This window comes from Lissotriton helveticus, chromosome 7, assembly GCF_964261635.1.
Source record: "Lissotriton helveticus chromosome 7, aLisHel1.1, whole genome shotgun sequence".
Taxonomy (NCBI): domain Eukaryota; kingdom Metazoa; phylum Chordata; class Amphibia; order Caudata; family Salamandridae; genus Lissotriton; species Lissotriton helveticus.
The window spans coordinates 390,225,846-390,245,567 of NC_136068.1; the positions used below are offsets into that span (position 1 = coordinate 390,225,846).

The following is a 19,722-nucleotide window of genomic DNA, read 5'->3' on the forward strand; positions in this document are numbered from 1 at the left end:
GTGCTGTAGAGTGCTGTAGAGTGCTGTAGAGTGCTGTAGAGTGCTGTAGAGTGCTGTGTGCTGTTGAGTGCAGAGTGCTGTGTGCTGTTGAGTGCAGAGTGCTGTGTGCTGTTGAGTGCTGTGTGCTGTTGAGTGCAGAGTGCTGTGTGCTGTTGAGTGCAGAGTGCTGTGTGCTGTTGAGTGCAGAGTGCTGTGTGCTGTTGAGTGCTGTGTGCTGTTGAGTGCAGAGTGCTGTGTGCTGTTGAGTGCAGAGTGCTGTGTGCTGTTGAGTGCAGAGTGCTGTGTGCTGGTGAGTGCAGAGTGCTGTGTGCTGGTGAGTGCAGAGTGCTGTGTGCTGGTGAGTGCAGAGTGCTGTGTGCTGGTGAGTGCAGAGTGCTGTGTGCTGGTGAGTGCAGAGTGCTGTGTGCTGGTGAGTGCAGAGTGCTGTGTGCTGGTGAGTGCAGAGTGCTGTGTGCTGGTTTAGTGCAGAGTGCTGTGTGCTGGTTTAGTGCAGAGTGCTGTGTGCTGTTTAGTGCAGAGTGCTGTGTGCTGTTTAGTGCAGAGTGCTGTGTGCTGTTTAGTGCAGAGTGCTGTGTGCTGTTTAGTGCAGAGTGCTGTGTGCTGTTTAGTGCAGAGTGCTGTGTGCTGTTTAGTGCAGAGTGCTGTGTGCTGTTGAGTGCAGAGTGCTGTGTGCTGTTGAGTGCAGAGTGCTGTGTGCTGTTGAGTGCAGAGTGCTGTGTGCTGTTGAGTGCAGAGTGCTGTGTGCTGTTTAGTGCAGAGTACTGTGTGCTGTTTAGTGCAGAGTGCTGTTTAGTGCAGAGTGCTGTGTGCTGTTTAGTGCAGAGTGCTGTGTGCTGTTTAGTGCAGAGTGCTGTGTGCTGTTTAGTGTAGAGTGCTGTGTGCTGTTTAGTGCAGAGTGCTGTGTGCTGTTTAGTGCAGAGTGCTGTGTGCTGTTGAGTGCAGAGTGCTGTGTGCTGTTTAGTGCAGAGTACTGTGTGCTGTTTAGTGCAGAGTGCTGTTTAGTGCAGAGTGCTGTGTGCTGTTTAGTGCAGAGTGCTGTGTGCTGTTTAGTGCAGAGTGCTGTGTGCTGTTTAGTGTAGAGTGCTGTGTGCTGTTTAGTGCAGAGTGCTGTGTGCTGTTTAGTGCAGAGTGCTGTGTGCTGTTTAGTGCAGAGTGCTGTGTGCTGTTTAGTGCAGAGTGCTGTGTGCTGTTTAGTGCAGAGTGCTGTGTGCTGTTTAGTGCAGAGTGCTGTGTGCTGTTTAGTGCAGAGTGCTGTGTGCTGTTGAGTGCAGAGTGCTGTGTGCTGTTGAGTGCTGTGTGCTGTTGAGTGCAGAGTGCTGTGTGCTGTTGAGTGCTGTGTGCTGTTGAGTGCTGTGTGCTGTTGAGTGCAGAGTGCTGTGTGCTGTTGAGTGCAGAGTGCTGTGTGCTGTTGAGTGCAGAGTGCTGTGTGCTGTTGAGTGCTGTGTGCTGTTGAGTGCAGAGTGCTGTGTGCTGTTGAGTGCAGAGTGCTGTGTGCTGTTGAGTGCAGAGTGCTGTGTGCTGGTGAGTGCAGAGTGCTGTGTGCTGGTGAGTGCAGAGTGCTGTGTGCTGGTGAGTGCAGAGTGCTGTGTGCTGGTGAGTGCAGAGTGCTGTGTGCTGGTGAGTGCAGAGTGCTGTGTGCTGGTGAGTGCAGAGTGCTGTGTGCTGGTGAGTGCAGAGTGCTGTGTGCTGGTTTAGTGCAGAGTGCTGTGTGCTGGTTTAGTGCAGAGTGCTGTGTGCTGTTTAGTGCAGAGTGCTGTGTGCTGTTTAGTGCAGAGTGCTGTGTGCTGTTTAGTGCAGAGTGCTGTGTGCTGTTTAGTGCAGAGTGCTGTGTGCTGTTTAGTGCAGAGTGCTGTGTGCTGTTTAGTGCAGAGTGCTGTGTGCTGTTCAGTACAAAGTGCAGAGTGCTGTTGAGTGTGTCTGTGTGAGGGTGGCTCTGTGTAGGGTGTAGCTATTGGCATTGTAAATGACAATGCCATTTATTTAACGATTAAGCTATTGGCAATGTAAATGACAATGCCATTGATGATTTAAAAAAAAAAGAAATGTCATGAGCAATGCCAATAGCTCTACCTTTAATGATGCCGAGACCATTGCATTGTAAATGCTTGTAACATTTTGCATTTCCTCCTAGTGCTGTAGAGTGCTGTAGAGTGCTGTAGAGTGCTGTAGAGTGCTGTAGAGTGCTGTAGAGTGCTGTAGAGTGCTGTAGAGTGCTGTAGAGTGCTGTGTGCTGTTGAGTGCAGAGTGCTGTGTGCTGTTGAGTGCAGAGTGCTGTGTGCTGTTGAGTGCAGAGTGCTGTGTGCTGTTGAGTGCTGTGTGCTGTTGAGTGCAGAGTGCTGTGTGCTGTTGAGTGTAGAGTGCTGTGTGCTGGTGAGTGCAGAGGGCTGTGTGCTGGTGAGTGCAGAGTGCTGTGTGCTGGTGAGTGCAGAGTGCTGTGTGCTGGTGAGTGCAGAGTGCTGTGTTCTGGTGAGTGCAGAGTGCTGTGTGCTGGTTTAGTGCAGAGTGCTGTGTGCTGTTTAGTGCAGAGTGCGGTGTGCTGTTTAGTGCAGAGTGCTGTGTGCTGTTTAGTGCAGAGTGCTGTGTGCTGTTTAGTGCAGAGTGCTGTGTGCTGTTTAGTGCAGAGTGCTGTGTGCTGTTTAGTGCAGAGTGCTGTGTGCTGTTTAGTGCAGAGTGCTGTGTGCTGTTGAGTGCAGAGTGCTGTGTGCTGTTGAGTGCAGAGTGCTGTGTGCTGTTTAGTGCAGAGTACTGTGTGCTGTTTAGTGCAGAGTGCTGTTTAGTGCAGAGTGCTGTGTGCTGTTTAGTGCAGAGTGCTGTGTGCTGTTTAGTGCAGAGTGCTGTGTGCTGTTTAGTGTAGAGTGCTGTGTGCTGTTTAGTGCAGAGTGCTGTGTGCTGTTTAGTGCAGAGTGCTGTGTGCTGTTTAGTGCAGAGTGCTGTGTGCTGTTTAGTGCAGAGTGCTGTGTGCTGTTTAGTGCAGAGTGCTGTGTGCTGTTCAGTACAAAGTGCAGAGTGCTGTTGAGTGTGTCTGTGTGAGGGTGGCTCTGTGTAGGGTGTAGCTATTGGCATTGTAAATGACAATGCCATTTATTTAACGATTAAGCTATTGGCAATGTAAATGACAATGCCATTGATGATTTAAAAAAAAAAAGAAATGTCATGAGCAATGCCAATAGCTCTACCTTTAATGATGCCGAGACCATTGCATTGTAAATGCTTGTAACATTTTGCATTTCCTCGTTCTCTCAATCTAGCTCCAGTGCTGGGACATGAGTTATGTTATCTCCCGAATACGGGAGTGGTTTTGGGTTTTGGGTTTAATATTATTTGCTCCATAAATTGATCTTCCTCCTGTCCGGCAGGAGGTAGTGCTGATGGATATATCGACTTTACCTGTTTTACTTTTTGTACAAAATATTCCTGTATTGCCATTTCATCTTCTCTACATACTTCAGTATATTTCTCATCCTGTTTTCCTTTCTTTTATTTTGTTGTTGGGCTATTATTTTCAGCAAAACTGTGCATGTACTACATTGGGACTGTATCAACCCATGCTTTACAACTTGTTCTGGCTGAAGCTGGATGCACTGGTCTTGTAATTTCTTTGTGCAGTGATACTGTACGTGATGAGAATTTGTGTTAACTGGTTACATTCGTTTTTTCGTGGGTCATGTAGAGGCGTGTTGCTGCGTGCGTGTGGTGGTTTGGTGATCGTTTACCTTTTCAACTTAATGTGCAGTCTGCTTGCCTCCCTCTGATAGCCTAACTAAATCCACCCATCCCAGCGCTCCCTAGTGGCTGGGGTATCATACAGAGCAGTTCTGTAGAAGCATATTTCTTTTAATTGAATTTTGTTTCAGCACTGTATTGCCTGCACAGTGTGTTTACTCTTTGAGTTGTAAAAACTCTACTTGGGCTGTGTGCAGCCCTGTTTATGTGCATATTGGTTGGGTGCTGTACATACTAGCCTGCTTAATGCTCTCACCATTTGTTTTTGCTGCATTTTGTCTTGCTTGTAGATGTGTCCAATAAAGTGTACATAATTTGTTTTGGTTCTTGCTATTGACGTGATTCTTTCTTGCTTTTTTTTTTTTTACTGTTATTTGGTAGTGTGCGGTCTTTCTTCTGTAAAGACTCTGCATTAATGTGCTTCTAGTCTGTGTATTTTTTTACCTTTTACTCTTGGAGTTAGTGGCAGCACCCAGCCATCCCCAGAATTAAGTCGAGGGTGGAGGCCTTAGCCACATCACACATCGCACACCTCGGCATTAGACTTCAAAGGAATACGCTCCCCCGCCCCCCGCTTCAGACTTCAAAGGAATGCGTTCCCCCGCCACAGCAATGCCGAGAGCTTGTTGCTTTATTGCTTTCATACTACGAGCAGCACTGCAACGCTGGCAAAAGTACCGCATATGCCAGGATTTAGCAATGGGAATCATTTAGCAGGATTTAATCTGGCCCCAGCGAACCCTCCCACGCAGGACAGTTGCTTCTGCCCTTGACACTACATCTGTGTTTAACTATGTATCCTGCTCAAGCTGGACAGACCTATCTCATTTATCCCTGCCATTTAATTATACAACATCCATGGATATCCACCCTCTCCTCGCCGTTCATGCCACGAATCTCCTAATCATCAGCCGCTGCATTGGCTTTCTTGATTCCCATAGCTGCATTGGCTTTCTTTATTTCCATAGCTGCTTTTCACTCCGGATTGTTCCAGCCTCTGTTGCCTTGCACCGGCACAACCTGCTACAAATGCTTCTTTTCAGCTTTCGTATCCTTCTGGTTTTCATACACTTACCTCGGTCCCTATGACTTCTCTCCCCTCCCCACTCATCTGCAAGATAGTTTTCTCAGCCATTTAATTGAAGCCAACAAAAGCACATAGACGTTATCGCTCATCACTGGTACTCCGTGTTCCAACTAATCCTTTGCTATCCTCACAGTACTTTAGACCTTTTTTCTTGCTGTGCTTTTTCATGTTTCTCTTTGTTTTGCATTAACCTCCCGAAGCGGTTCCGATCCATCCCCATATACATCCCTTCCTACCACACTCGTTTACCTCTCCCATTACCCCATGAAAATCTACTCTCTTTCCATCATCTTTCTAGGTCTAGACTTGCACGCAGGCTGCTGACACCCTCAATGGAATTGCTTCAGCAAAGACACACTTGCGTTCGCTAAAGCAATGACATTGTGTGTTTATAAATTACTATCGCACAGATGTACCTCTGGCTAGGTCGGAGTTTCCATAGTAAAGTCATTTATAGTTTTCTTAATAAGTTTGGCGCTATGCCAACAAAGCTGCACCAAAACGTTTTTTTTTTTTTTAAAGTTCCTCACTTTGGGTTATTCTTGGCAAGTTTCGTGCTGAACTGTTAAGCAGTGGCAAAAAACATGGGAGGGTCCATAAGTACTTGAGTTGGGCATGAAGAGGATACATTTTGAAAAGTTTTATGTATATTTGGACGAACAAGGATCTGCAGATAGCCTTGACTCCAATTCAAAAAGTACTCAAACCCATCAGGCATTTCAGTATTGCAGATCCATGTACGGATCCATGTTACAGACACAATCTTACAACCCCACACACACAACCCCCCCCCCACACACACAACTCCCCACACACACAACTCCACACACACACAACCCCCCACAAACACAACCCCACACACACACAAACCCACACACACAACCCACACACATACAACCCCACATACACAACCACCCACACACACACACAACCACACACACACACACACAACCACACACACTCGCACAACCACACACATACAACCACACTCAACCACACACACAACCCCCCACACACACAAACCCCCCCCACACACACACCCACACACACACACAACCTTCTGTCTATCTATCTATGGCCCTCACTCTATCTATCTATTGCCCTCACTGTATCTGTCTATCCATCTATCGCCCTCACTCTATCCATCTATCGCCCACAGTCTATCTGTCTATCACCCTCAGTCTATCTATCGCCCTCAGTCTATCTATCGCCCTCAGTCTATCTATCGCCCTCACTCTATCTATCGCCCTCACTCTATCTATCACCCTCACTCTATCTATCACCCTCACTCTATCTATCACCCTCACTCTATCTATCACCCTCACTCTATCTATCACCCTCACTCTATCTATCGCCCTCACTCTATCGCCCTCACTCTATCGCCCTCACTCTATCTATCAATCACCCTCACTCTATCGGCCTCACTTTATCTATCACCCTCACTCTATCTATCACCCTCACTCTATCTATCTCCCTCACTCTATCACCCTCACTCTATCTATCGCCCTCACTCTATCTATCGCCCTCACTCTATCTATCGCCCTCACTCTATCTATCGCCCTCACTCTATCTATCGCCCTCACTCTATCTATCGCCCTCACTCTGTCTATCGCCCTCACTCTGTCTATCGCCCTCACTCTGTCTATCTCCCTCACTCTATCTATCGCCCTCACTCTATCTATCGCCCTCACTCTGTCTATCGCCCTCACTCTGTCTATCGCCCTCACTCTGTCTATCGCCCTCACTCTATCTATCGCCCTCACTCTGTCTATCGCCCTCACTCTGTCTATCGCCCTCACTCTGTCTATCGCCCTCACTCTGTCTATCGCCCTCACTCTGTCTATCGCCCTCACTCTGTCTATCGCCCTCACTCTGTCTATCGCCCTCACTCTATCTATCGCCCTCACTCTATCTATCGCCCTCACTCTATCTATCGCCCTCACTCTATCTATCGCCCTCACTCTATCTATCGCCCTCACTCTATCTATCGCCCTCACTCTATCTATCGCCCTCACTCTATCTATCGCCCTCACTCTATCTATCGCCCTCACTCTATCTGTCTATCTATCAATCGCACTCTATCTATCTATCGCATCACCACAGAATCACACAGCACCACCACAGAATCACTCAGGGGCACCACAACATCACTCAGGGGCACCCCAACATCGCTATGCGCTACCAAAGCATCACTAAACGCCACAGCATCACTCGTTCCCACCACAACATCACTCAGCGCCACCACAGCATCAATCTGTGCAACCATTCAACAACAACTGGTTCAAATATGTTCTCTCAATGTTTCAAGCTTTATTACAAATGTCAGAAAAAGATGTTAATATTTAACTTCTGTTCTTGGATTTTCGTCACAATAAAATACACTGAATAATCTTCACAAAAGTTATTTACAAAAGTTAAAGCTATTGCCATTATAAATTACAATAACTTTTATTTAAGTATTAATTATTTAAAAAAATTAAAAGCCATTGTTATTTGTAATATCAATACATCTAAGTCACGTAAATACAACACATATTGCATTACAAATGCTATAGGTGTCACATTTGCGAAAGTTAAAACTATTGGCATTGTAAATGACAAAGCTATTAATTTCGCTATTTTCAAAACCAACACATAAATAAAAAAATTGTCATTTACAATACCAATAGCTCAAACTTTCCTAATGCGAGACCTATTGCATTGGAAATGCATGTTTGGCATTGCGACCTCTTTCCCTTTATAGGACAGGTGTTAAAACACCGGAGCAAAACAGCCTTTTGCAAGGATTCACAGAAGGAAACCTGCCTGCCCCATGAATATTGTCGAGGCAGGATTTCTGCAGATTCGTTCCACCAGCCTCCTTGCCCATTTCCAGATTAATACATTTGGCATAGCGCAAAGATTTGGCCAAGTTGCATCGCAGACATCATGCAAACTCGTCTATTTTAGATAGCACACAGTAAAAGCGCCACCATTTATTTTTCTTCTTCTACACTCTGAAAATCCATGGCTTTTGTGCAGAGCTTACTCGGCTACGCCCTGTGTTTAGAATAAGGTAACAGAGTTCTCTCAGAGCCACAACAGGTGACATAAAAGACATTTCTTATCACATTGGAGAATGTCTCATCCTCACACTCTTTCCCTCTACATAGTTTGACCCACTCTGTGCTTGCCAGTGTGATATGCTGTTACCACCAACCACAAGGTCAAATTACTGTGTGTGAATCTCCGGTCTGATTTAAGTGGTCGCCCACAATGTACTCATCCTTAGAACTATGTAGTTGCTTTCCGTGACCCACCGATGGCACGGATGCTACACAAAATGAGCAAAACAAACTATTGGCTTCATGGGTAAACATAATTACAGAGCGCTGTGTACCCGCTGCACTTTGCAGCTAACAATTCCTGTAACTCCCTAAATTTAGAGAGATCATTATAGTAGTCTAAACTGCATAAGAAGAGTAATAATAATGATAGTTTATTGTGTATGATTATTTAAAATCTTTACAATGAGAACAGTCCTAAAAATATATTGTGGATGTGAATATTTAAATGTTTACAATGAGAGCAGTGCTAGAAAATGACTTGTGAAAATAAGTTAAAATGTCATGTGCAAAATGCGGGGAGCAGCATTTAATGCATTTCTTATAATGTTGTCCAAGTTTGTGTATAAAAGCAGCGAAAGACAGACTAATGATTAAAAGTAGCAGTTAAAAATGTATATGCAGTTAGGGAGGCATGTGCATAAAACAGTGGTTCAGTCGCTATGTAGTCCTGGGCTGGGGTTGATGAACTGAACCGATTCTATTTCCACTGAGGAGACCCCCGCTAGCGAGGGGATTTGCCTCATGAGCTTCACAGGTTCCCTCAGTTTAGGATGTCTTTTTACCCTCGTGAGCAATATTTTGGATGAAACAGGATGGCGCTTTGTGACCTGCGGGGACTGTTATCTTTTGTGTCCTACCCGCTTTGTGTTGTCCGGATAGGTGCTGGACCCCTTGAGGGTCTGCTGGGAATGAGCGACCTGAGGTATTCATCTCTGGCCTGGTTTGCCTGCTCCCATATATTTTGGCCCCCTCAGTAGTGTATACGTTGGGGGTGATGCCTTACCCTGGTCCCTTTGACAAGTGTTGTTTCCTGCCCTGTTGTTTGCGACCGTCCTACTTAGGCCTAGTAATCCGCTGCTTGGTGTTTGAAATGTTGCCTCAGGCCAATGTTTTGAGGTTCCCTGTTGTCCCCGTCCCCTGGATGGACCTCGGACCAAGCCCTAATGTTGCTTTCCTCCTTTTGTGAGAGGGGTGATGTGGGTCGGTCTGGCTGAGCTTGCCTTCTGGCGCTTGTAGTGCTTTTTGGTGGTTCTTGAGAGCTTACCCATTCGGATCCTCTTGAGCTATTGGGAAGCCCATTTGTGACTCCTTGGTTTCTGATTGTGTTTTCTGTTATTGTGCCCACCGCCTCGGGTTGGGTGGCAAGGTTTTTTCCTTGATGAATGCCTTCCCTCAGAGCTATAATTAGGTAGGGCTGACTGCGGTTGCCCAAGATGGGTTACGACCAGCCAAGAGCGGTTGTGATGGTGTATGACCAATTGCTGGGAAGGTATGTTAGAAAATGGTTAGGAGACATGAAGAGTATGATCAGCTCCTGGTGAGATTGATAATGTGTGGACAGCTATAATGTTAAGGATGTGCTCCTAAATCCTACCATACAGTTGGACACCTTGGGCCAGGAATAATGAGTAAGAGACACAGAAGCAGCAGGTGATGATTGTTAAGGTTACGTCTCCCGTAAAGGTCATTCATTACCTGGTAGTGCCAGCTACATGCAGTCATTGTAAGACAGCTGCAGGTGGCCATTTTGCCTTATCGTTGCATGCGGGATGGAAATTATGATGTACAGCAGTAGCCAAAGTTCATGCTTGAATATGGCTAGGCAGGGGGAGGAGCTACGCTACCAACCAAGATGGCCGCATAAGCTCCCGGCTCCATCGACCTCCGTCGCTGGCGGATCTATCCTGAACTTAATCCTGACCTCCCGCCAGACTCCTGTGTGTCTGAATCGTCTCTGAGTCCAGGGGCGCAATCCCGGAGTCTTTATCACCTTTTTTGACAAAGTTACACCGTCTGTCATTTTCGGGCCTCCTCCAGACTATAAGCCGGGGCCTCGAGTACTGACCCAGCCGGGTTTCAGTTGAACAACATCGGCCGCGGGTACCTGGCAGGGTCCGGTCTCATCGGAGTGAAACGAATTCTCTATCCTGGTGGTGGTCTCGAGTCCCTGCGTATATTAGCCAGACGGTGACGAGCCGTGGATGCCGCGGTGAGTGGGGGTCCGATTCCTGGGACCCTGCTGCAGCCCTCGGGGGGGGGGGCCCCCGCTCTCGGCAGCGGTGTAAAGAGCGCAAAGCCTGAAAGTCGCCAGTCGCCTTCGCCCACCCCACTCCAGTTGGTTTCCCCGGAGTAGCCGGCCTCCGGGGTTGATAACCTGCTTTGTCATCGATTAAGCGGAGATGGATCGGACGAAGTGTGGACCGACACTGGGGACTGTAATGGCCGCCATCGGGGCTCTTCACTGGCAAATGGAGGCTGCTCTCCACAACTTGACTGTACGCATCGAGACTATTTGTTCGAGACCGGACCCTAGCCCAGAGTCCGACCCGCAACTTATGGTGACCCCCGCGCAGCTTGATTTTATCCGAGAGGAGAACCCCGAGCATCATTATAATCTGATGCCAATTGTGTCTGCGCAACTACAGCAGCCCGCGACTGGAGCCCCTGACCAGCCAGCAAGTTCGGAAAAGTCATCGCCCGCACAGGCCTTATTTCTTTCTTCGTTTCTGGAGACCTCCATCGATATTCTTTGGATTGACTTTCGTGTTTCTGATAGACTTCGAGACTTGACTCCTCTGACCCTTTCGTGCTACATTGATCCCCTCCCTTTTTTACAACGTTTTGACTATTTTGTTATTATGCTGGTCCTTTCGCAAAAGGTTTGTGTGATGGAACGTAGAGGCCAGGGCTGAACTTGACTGTTCTGATTCTGTGCAGGGACTTCTTTTGACACTGCTGGGTGGCATCGGTGGGAGTGAGGGCCAGATGGGATTCTGCTCTTTTTGGGTTTGGTGTACTGACTGTGTTCGACAATGGGATTTGTTGCCTCTGTGGTGTCTGGGGCTGGGCGGGATGGTCTTTTCTCTTTCGGTGATTTCCCTATCAGTTTGCTTATAAATCTGCTTTACCTCGCTTAGTACCATGGTAGGGAACATCTGCTCGCGGCGGGGGAGAGGGGAGCCCGGGAGCCCTCATCATATCGTAAGACATTCCTCCTCCATCTTTTCCCTTCCTTGGGGTGTAGTTTAGGGGGCGACAGGCACGCTGCTAGTGGGGTTAGGTCGTAGCCATCTGCAGGGGTGTAGGGTGGGGGGTTGAGGGGGGGGGTTTATTTTTCCTTTATTTTGTTCTATGACCTATCTTTTTCCCTTTTCCCTTCTTCACAAGAGATGTGGCGTATTCTCCTGAGCCTGTTGTTATGCATATTCGGGTGTCGAGTGTCCATTTTTATATCCTGTATCCATGGTGGGCGGATTCTGATAATGTTTGCTTATGATTATTTGTATTGTATTATTTTGACCCAGCTCTGGCTGGTGCTGATATTGTCCGGATGCCTACAATTGTATTGTATTTCTTCATTTCTTCTGCCCGTTCGCCACTGTAATATGTTCTACCAACGACACCCGAAATGTACATTTCTACTCTTGTGTTATAACTAATAAAAATATATATAAAAAAAAAAGAATATGGCTAGGCAGGTGCTGGGTCACCATGAGGTATGTATTGCCATATTTTGGCAGCCATGTCTTTGTAGGGCCAACGGTAGGTTCAATGAAGGTGCAAGCTGTAATTGGGAAGGTATCTGTGGTTGCCTACGAAGGAATAGGGCCCGTTGCGGATAACCACGATGGAGTAGCCCAAGCTGAGGACAGGCATGCTTGCAGCCTGCTGCCCTACAAAGATGCACCACATAAGGTATAATTTTAGCCTGTAGTTTTCTGATGCTTCTTTGTTGCTGAGATTTGTCTCGCCTTCCAAACTGAAATGTGCTGTCTTTCAGGGAGCTCAGCCTCCGCTCCTTGCTAATTGCACTTTTCTCGGGGAACAAAAGGACACTGTGAAGTCACAGAAAACCTCATTGTTGAAAGGGAACAATCTCTACCCTTGTTTTATGGGACCGAAATACTCTTATTATTCCATACAGGCCTCAATATTTCTAAAAACAAGTTCCACGTGACAGTGATTTCATGTGGTCATTCATGTTTGTAATAAAAAATGCTTTTCCCAAATTTGTCCGACTTTATTTTTTATTCACACGTTCGTGTTTTACTTAGAATTTAGAGTATTTTTTTAAACTTTATAAAATGTTTTACACTGTTACACCTCATCTTGTTTTAAATTGTTTGAGTCGAAAAAATATATGAATATTGGTACACAACAGGAAACTGGTTATCATTGAATTTTAAACAAAACAAAAGCCTGAGATGTTTTGCAAATAAACGACATTCACAAATGCATTAGGATCACTCTGAAGAAGTAAACTAGTCTACTAGCGAAATAGAATATTGTATGGCAGATATACCCGGAGGCTATGAATCTACCCCTGGCAGAAATGTTCAGATCAGCTCTGCTTTTGCTCTTTTCTGTTTGTCTTTCTCTCTCCCTACCTCTCCCCCTTCTTTCTGTCTCCTTGCGCCTGCTGTGCCCGCTGCCATAACCCCAGGGAGGTGGAGGGAGTAACAGTGGCAGCAGCCATGAGTCTAAAAACTGGCCTCCATTGGCTTCAAATCCTTCCCCCTCCAACTCCCCAAGAAAGTGCCTATGGGGTAAAGGGCCAATCCAGCCCTCTATACCAAATAAGTAATTATCAAGGGTGAGAAGGAAAATCTCAAGCAACAATTTAGAGAAAGTAATTGACCTAGAGTAAATGAAAAATTATGAAACAACAGTTCTGAATTAACTCATATAATTTCTCACATTGGTATGATCATGTGGTTATTTCTTCCTTCAAGCACATCCTAAAGCTCCTGATATTTCCTAATATATACCTCCAACAATTAATGTATGCTTTGCAGCCCCTGCGATGATCAGCTGACTTGGTTGTAGCAGTGTCTGGCGGGAGCCATGCAGTAGGTTGGCTGTTTGCCTGATTCTATAGTCCATCAGAAGTGCTTAATAAATCACTATCTTTAGAAAAGATAATCAGCAACCACCATTGTATTTGATTCATTATATAAAATGTGCAATCAGAGAATATTATCATATATTGCATACTCCATTTCCAGTTTTCATCAGAATTTTCTTTACTTTTCTCTCCTTTTCTTTTTATAAAAACTCCCCTGTAGGGTACAGGGGATTTTTGTTTAAAGAAAAAAAGAGCTGATGGCAACCAGCTCCTGCCATCCTGTGCCTCCGCATCCTTTTGGTCCTTCGTTGTTCCACGGATGGCCCCTCTCTGCTTATTCAGACAGCGAGATGGATTACGCGGCTAGGGGGTTTGACCTCAGGTGGACGCCCCCACCATTGTGCCTCTCAGACCAGATGCTGGCTCCGTGCCATGATGCTGTTGCTCCATCAGTGGGATAGGGTAATGGTCCACCTGAAACAGTATTGTTTCTATTCCCTAAGAGTTCAGCAAGTTCTTACTCTCCCAGACCTGTGCTGTGAGTAGCGATGAGGTAAACGTAATGAATGTGGGTTTTGAGACCTGTCATCCTCTGACTGGTAGGAACTTGATGGAGAGGATGTCGTTTGATTCCACGTGTCCGGCCTGGAAATGCTTTTATCAGTTTCAAGATGTTGGTGTGATTTAGGACGTCCTGTGTACCTCTAGATTTAAATTCTGGTATCCATATGAGCCAACACCCCATATCTTTGTTTTCTGCTGATGCTTGCCTCAACTCACTTGTTCTGGCGCACCCCCGGGCCTGCCGACTTGCCTAGTAGGGCTGAGGCAATTTCCAGTGAAATTCTTCTTTGCTGTTTGCCCCGAGGTTGCTACCTCAGTTTACCGCCTGGTCATCCCCCCCACATTTACTGGGAACTGCTTCCCTGCCCGGAGGTGACCCACCAGCCACGGTGGTTGTACTATCTCTATTGTTCGATATTTGGTTTGTCTGTTCCCTTGGCTTTGCTGCCGTGCTAGCATTCTTGTTACCCTCTTTGCCTTGTGGAGTTATCTCAATGGCGGATGCAGGAGCTTTCGTGGTTACTGGTACGCCTTTTACTATTGGATGAGGGTTCTCCTCATTGGCCTCTTCTTCCCTAGGGGGCCGGATAGCTGTTGGGATTAGTGTGCCAGAGGCTTTAGAATGGACTTTATTCCTGTCCTTTCTTGTTCGCTTTCGTTCCCTCTTCGTCTGATGTATGGGTAAAGAGGCTATATCCAAGTGCTGATGAAGAATACCATCGACTTACCATTGCGGGCTGGATGTTTGTGACCACTCACTCCCCACACCTGCTAAGTCTTTGCTTCTTGAGTCCTCACCTCCTTCCCTTTTGCTTGATATACCATAGGTTTACTGGTTGTGTGGTTATCTTATATGGGGCAAGTAGTTGAGCTAAAACTTGGGCCCTTTGTGGAGTTAGCTTTTAATTCTTCCAGCATTCCCTCGAAAATTACCGGGAGCCGGGCCAGCCTGTCGATTACCTCCGTACAGAAGTATATGTTGAAGTCGTTGTTCCTATTGCTTGTATCTGTGTGATTAGGGCATTTAGTTTTTAGAGCTCATCATCGATGCCTGATACATAGACTGTCAAGGTATTGAGTAGATACACTTGTATGTTCATTTTATTAGTGTGCTGATTAAGGGCCACTACTGTCGCTCTGCATAGAGCTCAATAAGGCTGCCCACAATTTGCTGGAGTCGGACGCCCTTTGTGCGGCGGCGTTATGTTTTTCTGGCCCTGTCCTACCCCTTCGATGCAGTGTCAGGGGCGATGGGCAGACTTCCTCTGGTATCTGCTCGGGGCAAAGGTTGCTGATACTTTGGCTGGCATCCTGCAGATCTGGCCCTGCAATTTTGCTGCTCTTGAGCACTGGAAAAGAGAAATAGGTGGGCTTGAAACATATCAAGCTTTTTGGGCTGGGATTGCAAAACTGCTCTTGTATGCTTGCTTTACCTGAGCAGTTTGGATTACCTGAGCAGTTTGGACAGCGTGCTAGTCCACTATACCCTCCATCTCCTTAGCAATCTTGCTGCGTACCTCTACTGGAGCCAACTCTTCAGTGTTCAGCCATGGTGGGGGTACTGATTCTTTAGTATGACTTCCCTGGGTGATTATGAAATTTGAGAGATCTTTGCTCTTGCAGCCACGTTTTTTCCATCAGTTTTGGTGTCATGTGGCTAAATGCTCTTGGGTTGACGGCGCAATCACTATCTTCAGCAGACTACACCACTTACGCCAACTACATCAGCTATAGCAGTAACCTCGCCAGTTTACAAGATTTTTGCTTTAGCCAGTGCAGTTTAACCATTAGGCCATCTGAGGTTCTGCATGGTTTCCTGGATTTCCAGTGTTTCCAGGATTTCTTCGTCTGAGGGACTCCCAGGACTCCATAATATGTCATTGTCTTTTTTTGTACCTGGATCGCAATTGTCTAGTGAAGGGATTTCTACAGTTGCACCTCTGAATCTTCTTTTTACCGCTGCCCCCCCATCTTTGGCTCCTGCATCATTTTGTTGGCTCCGGTGGCTTGTCCCCTCATTTTGCTAGACCTCATCATGATCTCACTGCGCAAGGATGTTAGGTAAGGTGCTGCTCAGAGTGATGGGTGCACACCTCCTTTGTTTGCAGTGAATTGGGGCCTTCGATCTTTGGCTTTTTTATATATCTCTAGGTTTCCAAGCCTATAAGCGCCGCCTCACCTACCCCCCCCCCCCCCCCCCCCCCCCAATGTGGTTCACTCGTCTCCTTACAGGGAAGGGGCACAAGCACGCTTGACTGTTGCCCCCCCCCCCCCCAAAGGCGGTAGTCTATAGTATTGGTTGTTGGTTGATTGGTGGGCCTTTGATTTAGCTTTTGTTATGTTCTCCAGGCCACCAGACCTGTGGAGCGCCGCATCCCCCCCCCCCCTCCTCCCCCCGCCGGATGTCACTTGCATCTTATAGGGTGGTGATGGGGGGCACGAGCACCCTAGGTTATTGGCTCACCATCTCACTCACCCCTGACTGTCTCTTAAATCCCAACTTGTGTCCATTTGCATTGCGACTCGGGAGGAGCACAGGTGTGCTGATACTTAACGGAGTTTATGGAGTTTGGTGGTCGATGGCTGGGACACTTGTCAAGGGAGATTTCCTCTTCTCAGGCAACTGTGCAAACTGTGGTGAGGAACCCCTTCAAACTCTCCAGGTGCACCAATTCCAGCTACTCCTTGTAAAAAAACATAGGCTGGCACGGGCCGCTCAATGACAAGACACAGTGTCACTAGGACCTCGGGGAGGCTCGAGGAGGCCTTAGGGTGATCACAGCTATTGTTGCTGGCTGTGTGGTAAAATAAGAACAGCAGGCCTCAGCAGTATAGATGTGTGGCGGGTGTGGGAGAGGGGTGGAGAGCAAACCTTTGCACTCACCTAGCTCATCCACTGTTCGCTGCCCTCCGCAAACCACAATCCGCGGCTCCAGTACGCCGCTACACCTCCGAGCCGGTGAAAATGCTGAAAAACGCCGATCTCACAGCTGCCGCAACTCTCTTCACAGCCTCCTTGTCAGAAAGCGTAGGCTCCTCCTCCTTACTTCTCTTTTTGCTTTTGTCAACCACCATTACTGAGCAGACCAGCCAAAGGAGAAAGAGCCTAAAGCAAAGGACCCACTCACTCCACAAAGGAGGCTGTGCCCACAACCGGCGCTGACCACTGGGCACTTATTGTCAAACGAAAAAAGCACAGTCTCGAGGCAGAAGTGGCAAAACTTCTCCAAAGAAAGACTTTGCCAATTCGCTAAAGGATTTTATAGATCCCAGCTAAACCGTCAGCGTCCACGGCTGTCGAGGAAGAACAGGCTGACATTGAACAACCCTTGATGCCAAGGCCTCACAAGGAGAAGCAGGAAGAGTTCTTCGACTACAAAGACACCACTGTCTTCAGAGAACATGTGGAAGCCTGACAAGACCTGGACGCCGACTTCCCAGAGGATAGCATCAACACATATCCCATGAGACCTTCACAACTACATGACCTGGTAATGAACAACACAGTTGTTACGAGGGCGGAGGACACCTGCTGAGTTCTCCTCGAGGAAGAGCAGGTAGAATGATGCGTTCTGGTCAAAACACCGATGCCTTCACAAAAGAAGAACATGTACTTCTCCATGCTGATGATCATTCTCAACCAAAAGAAGGCGGTCTTTCGACAGCCAGATACCTTGAAGGCTGTGACGGATCGAGTCGAGAAAAAATTCAAACCATCCTCCCAAGTCCCCATCTGCATCAAGGGGACTGTAACCACTGATTCAGTCTTTGTCACAACACCAAGAAAGTGAGGTAATGCCCCCACATCAACTGAGCCTCTCCTGGAGAAGGAGAGTAAGCAGATGGAGATGGTGGGCAGAAAGATGAGCTGTGGCTACTCAGTGGTTAATCACAAACTCAAACACCCTCCTCAACTGCTATGGCCAGCAATAGTGGGACAAAATAGAAGAACTCATGGAGCATCTCCCAGAGAAGTGCAAGAAGAGCGTGAAGATAGTGGCACTAGTGGATAAAACCTTCTCCAACACCTGCCTCAAGTCACCCCTCAACACAGCAGACACAGCTAGCAGGCAGATGTGCAGAGAAACAACCCAGAGAAGGCACGTCTGGCTGAGGGTATTCCGGTTCAAGCCTCGTGCATTAATGTAGAGGAGCAATGTTTACCAAATACATTGGTGAAGATTTCGACCCAGGAGAGTTCTGCATAGAGATAAGGGAGAAGTGTGTCTTTCTGAGCTATTAAAGTGATATTGTCTAAACGTTTACCCATTAAAGTTGACATTATATCGTAGGATTTTTATTAACTTGTTAAAAATGTCACTGCAGTTTATTAACATTAAAACCTTTTACAGATTACATGTTTCATAGTTCATCTTGCGTTTGGAGATAGTGCTTCTTGAGTGATTGGGTTCTGACATAAGATCAGCTTCTGATTGCATTGTTTGTTTTTAAACTGCCACAGATAAAAACAATTGAGGCTTTTTATTTAAAGTCTGCCTTTTCTTTGATGTTTAGTACTATCATACTTTGGCACACAATATGCTATTTCCACTTCCATTACCAAAGTTGTGCTTCCTGGTCATTCAGATGCCACGAACAGTAGAGTTTCAAGTTATTATACTTATTGTAGAATCCTCATGCAGAACAAGCTTAACATAACATTTACCAGAATAAAGAGGGTTGTTGTCTTCATGTTAAGATTATATTTCTTGTTCATTTTGTGCTGAAAAAAAACATCCTGTTTTTTTTCTCCCACAGGGAAACTCCGAACAGATGGCAGCCTGTACCAGGAACCATGTCAGCCATGTTGGTCAAAGTAAACAGCTTGAAGCATGCCCCAAGTGCTTCCAGCAATTCTCTTCAGCAACAAAATGCTCAACAAGGAAGCAACCAGAAACCACTTGTAAGTAAGGCAGCCTCATGTGTCCAGCCATCGGCAGATGCCCCAATACCTGCTTCTCCAACAGACAAGCACCTTATGCAGATTAAAAAGACAGACAATGGTGGATTTTGTTTAGTGCTTACGAATGGCTCTAACTATTCAACACCTCAAAGAACTCCTGGGACATCACGGCCTTCTTCGCCCAGGTATGCCTCCTCACCACCCATCTACGATGAGCCCTCTTTGGAGTCCCCAATTTATGATGAGCCTCCAGTGGAGATGGACATTGAGAACGACGGTATAAGTGGAACATCCCCACAGATGTCTCCAGATAACAGTTTGCGGAAGCAGCTTGTTCCTACAAAGTTGTTGCAGCACCCGAGCCTACACCAGCAAAGCTTCAGTAAGCACAAGCGAAACCCCTCTGCCACAGACTACAGCCCTGCAGGACGGGAGTACATCAAGCATATGGTCAATGTGGATCAGTCTTTAAAGCCATCCATCTCATTCAGCGGGTCTGGGGAGTCACCTGCTAAACAATCCCCTGGCCCACTCATTTCCAAGGACAGTTTCAAGCATTCCTGGAGAGTCTTGGAGGCTAATGTATTGAAAAATATCGAAGCCCACCACAGCCGACAAAATAGCCTGCCGACCCAAGAATATCCGACAGTCATAAGTCAGCAAGATTCTGGCTACTCAACCGGCCCTTCTCCGAGCCTGCGAAAAAGGAAGGGGCGTCGGCAGGGGGTTGGTCAAATGAGACCTGGCTCAGTTGGCAGCAGTAGTGAACTCAATGCTTTAAATGAGAAATTAATAGCAGAAATGCGTGTGGTGGTTGGAAGATCTAATACTTGCAGGGGGAGCAAAACAAGCCTTGATGCTGATACATTCGAAAATACAATGCAGTCCGATAGTATAAGAGTCCGCTTCCAAGGAGATCCTCTGAAAAAGGATCTGGCTCGTGGATCAAGGGACGATATTACGGCAAGCAGCAGGTCTTTATATAGGGCTGGAGGGGAAAACAGGCCAAGCTACAATAGCGATTTATCAACTCATCAGGATATAATTCGACAAAAGAGGACTTATGAAAAAATAGACTCTTTAGAAAAAAATTTAACCAGTCAGACAAGCTTTGGTTCCCCTGAATCAGCACGGACAGCATCACAGGTATTTAAAAAATTGCTTATGCAGATCTATGACATGATTATCTATTCAGCTTGTGTGTAGTATTTCGTATGCAAACAAAAAGTACCCGATACTATGTAGAGTGCAAAGTGCTCAACGTTTTTGCTGG

General features: G+C 46.7%; 1 protein-coding gene across 3 annotated transcripts in view; it reads left to right on the top strand.

Moving 5' to 3' along the window:
* Positions 1-19,722, top strand: part of LOC144768507 (rho GTPase-activating protein 39-like) — a 513,307-nt gene that overhangs the window by 226,190 nt on the left and 267,395 nt on the right. For all 3 annotated transcript variants that reach the window (XM_078652231.1, XM_078652230.1, XM_078652232.1), the window contains one exon: positions 18,305-19,595. In XM_078652231.1, the coding sequence (XP_078508357.1) occupies positions 18,305-19,595 (1,291 nt within the window). The remainder of the gene's footprint in view (positions 1-18,304; positions 19,596-19,722) is intronic.